A 10,006-nucleotide genomic window follows, 5' to 3' on the forward strand; every position below is an offset into this window, starting at 1 on the left:
TTATCTCTAAAGCGTTGTCCCTACGTTTGAAAAAGGTGATTAGTAAAGTCATTGATATTAGACAGTCGACTTTCCTGGAAGGTAGGGGTTTGTTAGACAGTGTGTTAGTGGCGAATAAGGTTTTGGAAGAATATAAAAGGAAAAGGAAGGGTTGTGTTTTCTTTAAAGTTGACTATGAGAAGGCATATGACTCGGTAAGTTGGGATTTTCTCTATTATATGCTAGAGAGGTTGGGTTTTTGCGCTCAATGGATTTGGTGGATTAAGGGGTGTTTAGAATCTGCTTCAGTCTCGGTGCTTGTGAACGGTAGTCCAACTAGGGAATTTACTCCTGGGAAGGGACTTCGTCAAGGTGATCCGTTAGCACCGTTTCTTTTCCTGATAGTTGCGGAAGGGTTGACTGGGTTTCCAGGATGGCAGAAGACAAGAGTTTGTTTGACAGTCTGGAGGTTGGAAGGGATAAAGTGAAGGTAAATATGTTACAATACGCTGACGACACTTTATTCTTTTGTAAAGCTAATACAAAAAGTGTCTTCAATTTGAAGGCGATCTTACTCTGCTTTGAGCTTGCTTCTGGGCTTAAGGTCAATTTTGTGAAGAGTACTATTGATGGGTTGGGGTTGGATCAAAGCTTGCTTCAGTGTTTTGCGGCTATTCTAAATTGTAAAGTGATGGTAACTCCTTTTGTTTATTTAGGGTTGCCGATAGGAGGGTGTCACAAACGGTGCGTTTTGGAGCAGGGTGATTGAGAGAGTTCAGGGTAAATTGTCAAGATGGAGAGACAGGTGTTTGTCGTTGGCTGGGAGGATTTGCTTGTTAAAATCAGTTCTCTCCTCAATCCCGTTATTTTTTATGTCATTGTTTAAGTTACCTTCTGTGGTGGCAGAGAAGTTAGTTCGAATACAAAGGAATTTCCTTTGGGGATGGGGTTCAGATGGTAGGAAGATCGCTTGGGCCTCTTGGAAAAAGGTTTGTGAGCCTCGTAACTATGGGGGTCTAGATATTATTGACCTAAGGTTGTTTAATTTGGCTCTACTAGGTAAGTGGATCTGGAGGTTGGGTACGGATAAGGGTGGTTTGTGGAAAGAGATCCTCGTTTCTAAGTACGGTGGGTGGAGAAGCTTGAGAGAGGAAGGTAAAGTTGGTAGGGGCTCTCTTTGGTGGAAAGATTTGAAGGAGGTGTGGGCTTCAGAGGGTTGGGGAAGAAGTTTTGAAGATGGGTTTGAGTGGGAAGTTGGTGAGGGGAGGGCTATCCTTTTTTGGGAGGACAATTGGTTGAGTTGTGGAGCGTTGAAGAGTGTTTTCCCGAGAATTTTCTCTCTTAGTGTGACAAAAGGTGCAAAAGTGGCTGAACTAGGGAATTGGATTGATGGTGTTTGGGTGTGACACTTTGAATGGCGTAGACCCTTTTTTGAATGGGAGAAACCTCTGGTGGAGCAGTTCTTTCAGTTACTACAAGGGGCGAAGTTGGAATCAGGGAAGGCAGATTGCTGGATTTGGAAGGCAGGAGGGTTTCATACTTTTACGGTTAACTCAGCCTATTTTCAGGTTAGGAAGGATAGAGTTGGGGAGGTTTCTCCAGTTTACAGTAAGTTGTGGAGGTGCAAAGCTTTGCATTCCGCTTTGGTCACTGCTTGAAGGGTGATGGAGAATAAGATTGCTACTAGGGTAAATTTGGAAAAGCGAGGGGTGGTGGTAGAGAATCTGGTGTGTGGTTTGTGTGGGAAGGTGGAAGAGTTGTCCTGTCATCTGTTTTCCGTCTGCGAGTTTACCTGGCGGGTGTGGTGTCTTTGTTTTGAGTGGCTTGGAGTGTCGTTTGTTATTCACAAGGACCCTTTGGTAAACTTCTAACAATTCAGGTTGTGTACGGCTTCTGATGTGGTTAATGACGTTTGGGGGGCGATTTGGGTTGGTGTTGTGAGTGGTATTTGGAGACATAGGAACTCGGTGACCTTCGACAGGGGCGTGGTAGATGCGCTTGAGGTATTTGCACTGGTACAGGTAAATGTTTGGTCTTGGATTTTTGCAAAGTCCTGTTGTAATTCCTTTACGTACCCCAACTGGGTTTTGAACCCAGTGGATTGTATGAGGCTGGTTGTTTAATGCTTTTTTGAGTAGCTCTGGTTGTTCCTTATTTAAGCTAGAAGGTGTTCCTTGGTTGGAGGTTGGTAAGGCGCTAGCTATTTATGTATAAGGGTTAGACCACCTCTGAAGTGGTTCCCATTTATTTATTTTTTATTGCTGATAAAATAAAATAAAATTAATTCCTCCGTTAAATAAACAATTATTCATATATATTTGGTTCTCATAATAACATAATTTGACTTAAACCACCTTATTATATATATATATATATTTATATTTATATTTGGGTGTTTTAAGTTTGAAATTTATTAATAATTATCATCTTCTCCTTTCATCACATTTAATATTATCTTCCTCAAAGTAATCTTTAACTTGAGCTGGATAGTATCCTAGGAAGAGCTTAACTAGATTTCATTTTTCATCTTATTTAATCTTTTTTGATCGATTGCACAGTTTCAGTGCTCAAATATCCTTTGCGAAATTTCTTCACCAAATATTTGTGAGATTAGAATCCGATGATTGGAAAAGAGCGGAAGGGAATTCAGCATGAAATTTGATGAAAACTGTACCGTTCCGTATCCGGGTGTTGACTAAGTCAAGGTCAAAGTCAACAGCTGAAGAGTCAAAGTCAACGCAAGGCGTCGCCTAGGTGGAGAGACGCCAAGAGGAAGCGTCGCCAAGGCAAGGCGTCGCCTAGGTGAAGACGTCGCCCCACCAGGGCGTCGCCTGATCAAACAGTGCTGAAACAAGGCAATCACGATGTGATTCTCCGATACCCATGGGTAGGAAAGACCATGGAGGGAGCGACACCGTGGGAAGGCCTCAGGTCCCGATAGCACGGGGCAGTGATAAAGAGAAGGAAAAGGTGACTTCAAGGCCATAGTAATAGTACCAGTGTAGGGCAGCCTGATTCGTGAAGTACTCCTGCCGCCCCAGAGACGCCCGTGGGACAGATACGACTCAAGAGGAAGGTCACGCCCAGGGCAGCCGGGTGCAGGGTACAAGAGGAAGGCAGATACGCCCTCAAAGTAAAGTGACTAGATAATTGGGGGCATGAGTTGGCACCCAAAAAGTCACCCCTAGCGCAGTAGCACTCCCAAGCAGGAGGACTCACATGTAGAAACGTCCCCAGATGGGCAGAAACGCCCCCAGATGGGGTCATGGCGTCGTGAGGCCCTCCACGTGTACGACAGCCATATCAGAATAGAAACACCCTCTAGTCAGGTGCCAGGTAATTAAAGTCATTCAACACAGTTTCTGTTTCGAGCGTTCAGGTACTATGATGGCTCCCAAGCGTTTCAACGTCTTAAATGCGCTACGTTTTCTAATTAAACGCTTTAATGAGTGCGTTACGTTTGTGATTAAAAGCGCTTTAAGGCGCTTTAAATGCTTGGGAGGTTTAAATAGCGCGGGGAATGTTGGAAACGAGGTTGGAACTTTCGGCAAATTTACCAGAGAACTCTCTAGTTGCTTGCTCGTGCTTGAAGGTTACGTACAAGTGACTGGAGAATATTTTTTGCCTGAAGGAGACAACACACACACATATACACAGTTCTTTTTACCACCTTCAGAGTGCCATACGCGGTGCTCAGAGACGTAGGTGGACAGTTTTGGTGTTTCTTGCTGGCTGACTTGAGCGTCGGAGTGCAAACGGCCGCTAGGGCGCCTCTTTGTCCTCTTTTTTGCAGGAATCCACAGATAACCAGTGGGAAGGAGTCTCTAGCTGACGGTCGAGGTCACGCACGAAGACGTCCCGGTCAACCGGACGGAACAAAAACCGGTCGCATGAAGATTTGCTGAGAAAAAGCACCAAACAGAAATCATGATTACTAAAATTAGTAAAATAAAATAAAAAAAGTGTATACTTCAGAAATATTTCTAACTCTTGTACAAAATATCCAGTATTACCTCCTTTCCTCACAAAAATCCCCAAATATCTATTAAACCACATGAAAGAACACAGTTTCCAAGTTACCTAGCAAAACCCATATTCTACAATACCTTCATTCAAGACATTAAAACTAAACAAACAATCATAAAAATATACACACCTCCAAATGTTTACAAGCCTACACTTGCAAAGCAAAGGAGAAGAAATGATGGCTCCCCAAAAAACCTGCATAACTCTACCTACATGCATCATCAATGCGGAAAAAACCATCTCAACCAACACCATCCCTTTGTACCTGGTCCATGGTATTATAAAACAAATTTATCAAAAAAAACCTCTCATATGCTAAGAATTGGGCCAAAATCAAAACAGCCAAAAAAACCACCCTTCCAACCAAGAAAGCAAGATTAGTAATAAGCACACCATACGCTCATCCTATGAGGTGACCCTGCATAATTAGCATAACAGGCATAGAAAAACAACATGCAAAAAGTACGGCTATTACCTAATCTTTTCATCTTAAACCTCAAGCTTCTATTCATGTAGCTATAATTACATCACCTAAACCACCAAACCTACTCTAAACTATGGCAAACCTGAGCCTCTCAAGCTCATTTCCAGACTTGAGATGACAACTTTGGACAGAAAAACCATTCCCTTCAACAAGATATATGTCACAACCTAGTTGTTCGTTCTGACCATCGACACCTTTTCTTTTTTATTGATTTCAAGCACTCTTTGGATCAATACACCTATATGGAGATTTGACATCAATAGCTGCTGAAGAGATAAGCACTTCTGAATCGTATTTGCCTCTTATTTTCTGTGTTTATATCATTGATTTTCTGCTACCCCCTTTTTCGATCGTTAAACCCTATGTTTCTAATTATGGTGGTCTCCGCTTGAGTTGTTTGTCAGGATTAATGCAATTCAACTTGCTGTTTTTGAGGATATATTAAATGATGAAATTATATTTGAACTAACATTTGGTGATATAATTCGAGTTCTATATCTTGATAAGATTTTCATCTATCTTTCTGCAATATTTGTATTTAACTTTCTGTTGGAAATGATTTTCTTCCTTTTTATTTTAATCTGATTGAACCTTCAGGTTTTGTGAGCAACACAACTTTGATTGGTTTCAAGATTTATTTTTCTGTTTGCGAGGAAGGTTACATGCATGTTAAGCCTCAAACACTGGCAAAAGTTAATGTCAAGATAGCAACTGAAAGATACTGCTTTTGTCATATGATTCAAAATAAAAACAAAAGAACAATGTCTTTACATCACTATTCATCAGAGCTTACGATATAATTAGAACTTATTTTTTTTAGATCTCACCAGTTTGACTAAAACTTGCTATTTAAAGTTATAACCAACTTATTAACTAAATTCATATCTTTGTGCAAAATTATAAGTATAATTCAACATATGGTACTGAACTTTTGAACATTTTTTTCAGCAAAAAGAAATTTGTTAAATATGAAAATACAAAATAGTGCTGTTTACATTTCCAAAAAGAAGGGTTGAAAAATGTTGATGAATTTCTGTTTCGCGTGGGATTCTAGCTGGCTATTCTACGAATTAAACAACGAACGGGGATGAATGTACTGACATTGATCCCTTCTTAAAGCATAAATCGAACATTAGAGAAGCTTTCAGCTTGAAATTTTGGTGAAGTAACCATAAGAATTCGTAACTCAGATTCATATATTTCCAATCATGTTAAAGCCTTTTAACAGTATAATTTTCAGAGTTCCTTCATGGAATGGTACCATGGCCACAGCCATTCATTAAATTACATGGAATATTAATATTTTGAAAATGAGCTTCACAACCATTAAATCGGTATATAGTTATTATATTTATATATTGTATTAATCAGTCAGACAAGTCATGTCACTCGATCTTGATTACCAATCGAGTTAGAATATATTTAAAGTAGTTATTATAAATAGTAGTTAAGACAATTACACGGACTCTTTGAGAATAGGGACACCTCCCACCAAATTCGAGCAACACTTCGATTTTTAATATACACTCCTGTATATTGATTACTTACTTCGTCGGAGTACTTTTTCAAATCAACCCGAACTGAATATCTGATATTCAGCAATTAAAGAAAGAGACTTGAAGTAAGAAGTGGAGAAGCGATTGAACGACCGAGATATCAGCAATTGTACAACCAATTCTAATTACTATCCAAATCCATTTTGTCTATGCAAGAACATATGTAATTTAAGGTTAGGATTTTGTGCTGTTGAGGTTCTGCAACTTATATGGACTAGAACCCCCATGATCCTGAAAAAAAGGCACATCTGACGCTGTTTGCCATAATGGTTGATAAGTGTCAGTACCCACTCCCTCAAAAGGAATGCTATAGCGCAAGGTTATGGATCTCGATGCCGCAATTTCGTGGTCGGAGCCCATGGGAACACTGTTCATTTCAAAGTGTTCAATTGTGCAAATCATCCCATCATTCACCGGTTACAAATTTTAATGTTTGCAGTTATTCTATCAAGAAATCAAGCCATATCTTAGTGTTGCAGTACTGGTGGTATGTACACGTAGTCTTAGTGGTGATTTACTGTTTTCAAAGTAAAATGGTCAACTACATCATTGCATTGGTATGGATAGTCCAAAAAGTTTTGCGGTTTCTGAAGCTGCACAATATTAATTCTAAATTGCTCTATAATCTCTTTGGTTTTACGGTTTTTATCCTTTAATATAAAATCTCAAATGTAAAAGGTTAACACCATTGTTCGCTCTGCCTTTCTCAGACGGGAAACATGTTTCTCAGTGAAGTTTATTTAGAGCGAGAGAGAGAGTTCAGTTCAATAAGGTAAAGTAGTTGAAGTGGTCCCAAGCGCTTGTGTGAAAATCTCAGGCCATCGATGAAACCCTAATTCTGACAGAAGTTAAAATTGAGAAGGAATTTGCTGTCAACTTTAATGGGACAATGTCCTAACAGTTAATTTGAAATATAGTAGAATGCAGGCATGCCTGAGATATGATTCGATTTTCACGGTTAATTATGCACATGTAAAGCAACGAGATAGTGGTCCCGGTTCTAGGGTTAGAAAATCAAAACCTAGTACATGTATGTCTTGGATTATTTTATATATAGCCTTTTTACTGTTACTGGCTAAGTTTTACTTGCATTTGGGTTACAAAGTTGTGCTTCTTCTGCAGTTAAATCCTTATTGTGGCAAGACTATAAAGTCTATTTAACAATTGATCATGATATATAATATCAGTTGAGAAGAAGTTGGGGATCAATCACCAAGCATATATCTATTTGAACTGATAAACTTCGTTCATTCGCTTCATATGATAGACGTATAGAAATGAAATGTTGGGATTTTGCTAAGGTTACTCAAAGCCTCAGAACTGAACTACTAAATATGTTCTGCATAAACAATGTTCTAAAGAAATTAACATCAATCACCAGGAAGGTTGTAATTAGTTCTGGAGCAAATGATATGCATTGAAGTATCACGGAGATCAATTAATTCATTAACTAGAAAGGGAAGTTTCAAAGTGCAAAAATGCAAGAAATGATAAAAAAGATGAGAAGAGTTTCATCCATTTCAAAACCTAGCAAATTTTGTAGAATATATGTTAGATGTTAGTTACCATTACCATTACTAGTTTCTATTATTGGTTTGTCAGAAACTCAGCTACTAATAATCCTTTGTGTACATATAAGATCACTTGTAAAACATACATTTTAAAAATGAATGAAAATGCTAACTGGTAATTAACTAATAATAGATAGTAATAATATAAGCTGAATCTAGCTAGAAACTAAATTCATCAACCCTATATTTAACAAAACATTCCCCTTAAGTCTTGAATATGATATTGAATAGAAGGAATCTGGTGTTCACAGTAACCTGATGGCAAATAATAATTAGCCCAAGATTTCATTTGGAAGTAAATACCTTCTGCAAACCGGCCTTGCCCAGTTTTATCTTCAACACACATGCTAAATCAGATCACTTTTATGAATGATTATAGTAGAAAATTTAGCGCTACTATTCTTAATCAATACCCATATAATTAATATACAACATTACAGAAGCTCAACAGTAGTGATACACTATTTAAAGAAGGTAGAAGGGGAAGTCCTCTTATTTGAGCAGATGTGCAGTTGCAAAATTACCTCACAAAATTCAACAAAATTAGAAGGGTTGTTCTTGTGATCCTTGCTCGATCTTCAGAAAAACACAGAAACCATGTATTCATCCAGATTGATCTGTAGTGGGAGGGTTTTGAACTTTGCCAGTAACCCTAGAGAGTGATGGTGGTGGAGGAGGAAGGATAAGTTGAGGTTGGTTGAGAGTTTGTGTTGCTGATCCTTCATATTTTTTGTTGTGATTCATTTTCTCCCTTTCAGCTTGCCTGTATTTATGTAAGTACCTTGCTATGGTCTCAGCATAGTTGTCAAACCCTAAGGAACTTAGAGCCCAACAGATGTCATCCCCATTAACGGTCTTGCGATTCTCCTTGTGACACTTGTCAGATGCCTCACCAGTCACAAAACTTATGAACTCTGTCACACACTCTTGCATTAGTTGTTTCCCTTCCTTGGAGATCTTTGCACTAGGAGGAAGAATTTGCTTCATGATTCTACCCACATTTGCAATGGGCAACGCTTTATCCTGCTCCTCCTGATCCATTTCTAAGATCAGATGGATACTGTGCACACCTTAGATTTTGATCTATGTATGAACAAAACTTTCAATGTTTTAAATAGATTATCTGTTTAAATTTATACATGTTTTTGTGTAACTGAAGCCAATTTGTGAAACACGATACAAATGTCACATGTGAAAATGCTGGTATGTTTATTGTAACGCAACATATTAACGGATTTAATTAGGTCTTTTCATAAAAATATGCCAATGTATCATGTTAGAGAGGAAAAACCACATCTTAATAAATAAGAGATGAATAAATTTTACTCAAGTACTGATTAGTTTTTCGATTTCACAATAAAATTTGTCTTTAGGTTATGTTTAACAAAAAGTTACTAGAAAAGTTGAGCTTAAGAATTACATGAAAAAATTAACTAATAATTTAAAGTTATCTAAAAACTTATTGAATTTTAAGTGATAAATAAAATTATACTAATTAATTAATAAGTATAAAATTACACAAATAAATATGTTTATATTAAATTTTTATATAAATTTAACTTAACTTTATGGAAAAAAGATAATTCAAGTTTTATTTTATTTTAGTTAATTTTACATTTTGTAATTTTTAAATATAAAATATTTTAATTACACTTTTTAATTTTAATTTTGTGCATTAATTATATATTCTTAAGATATTCCAGTCAAATTTAAATAAAATATAATAACTTGTAAAAAGAAATAATAGAATCCTAATTTATGTAAAAAAAAATTATAATAAATTTAATTAATATTTTAAGGATAAAAATATAACTTAAATAGTAAGAAAAGTTAAAATATTACTTAAAACTAAATACTAGTGATATAGTCGAACTACTTTTTAGCTAATAACAAAGAAATTTAAAGCTAGTTGAAATGTTTTTCTTACCTAAATTATTATCATATAATTTTATTTTTTTAAAAATAATGTATTATCTAAAATATAAATTAATAATATAATTATGGCTGAATCATAATATGATAGCAGTTTTTAAATAAACAAGTCTCTAAAATTATTATCCAAGTACACAACATATTCTTCAAATAATTAAATGGAGACATCATCATTTACAACTTGTGTTTTATTAGAATATGTATTAGATTAGGTATACCTCTGTTTATAGTAATCAATATATATCATTAAATTTTTTTTTAATGGTAGATGTAAATGATAAATACACATTTTTAAGTAATAATCTAACAAATAATTAATTTTTAATATCAGTCATTCGTGTATATATATATATATATATATATATATATATATATATATATATATATATATATATATATTCAACAATACATATGTATTTAAAATGAAAACTATTAATTCTTGTTATATATATAACATA

General features: G+C 36.1%; 2 protein-coding genes across 2 annotated transcripts; one reads left to right on the forward strand and one right to left on the reverse strand.

Moving 5' to 3' along the window:
- Positions 1-412: 412 nt before the first annotated feature.
- LOC137829399 (uncharacterized mitochondrial protein AtMg00310-like) lies at positions 413-1,385 on the forward strand. The gene is made up of 3 exons (XM_068636201.1): positions 413-469; positions 545-673; positions 867-1,385. The coding sequence occupies exons 1-3, from the start codon at positions 413-415 to the stop codon at positions 1,383-1,385; spliced, it is 705 nt and encodes a 234-aa protein (XP_068492302.1).
- Positions 1,386-7,989: 6,604 nt separating this feature from the next.
- Positions 7,990-8,714, reverse strand: LOC137830015 (nuclear transcription factor Y subunit B-4-like). The gene has a single exon (XM_068637089.1). The coding sequence runs from the start codon at positions 8,655-8,657 to the stop codon at positions 8,220-8,222; it is 438 nt and encodes a 145-aa protein (XP_068493190.1). The 5' UTR covers positions 8,658-8,714; the 3' UTR covers positions 7,990-8,219.
- Positions 8,715-10,006: the final 1,292 nt, after the last annotated feature.

This window comes from Phaseolus vulgaris, chromosome 7, assembly GCF_000499845.2.
Source record: "Phaseolus vulgaris cultivar G19833 chromosome 7, P. vulgaris v2.0, whole genome shotgun sequence".
Taxonomy (NCBI): Eukaryota; Viridiplantae; Streptophyta; class Magnoliopsida; order Fabales; family Fabaceae; genus Phaseolus; species Phaseolus vulgaris.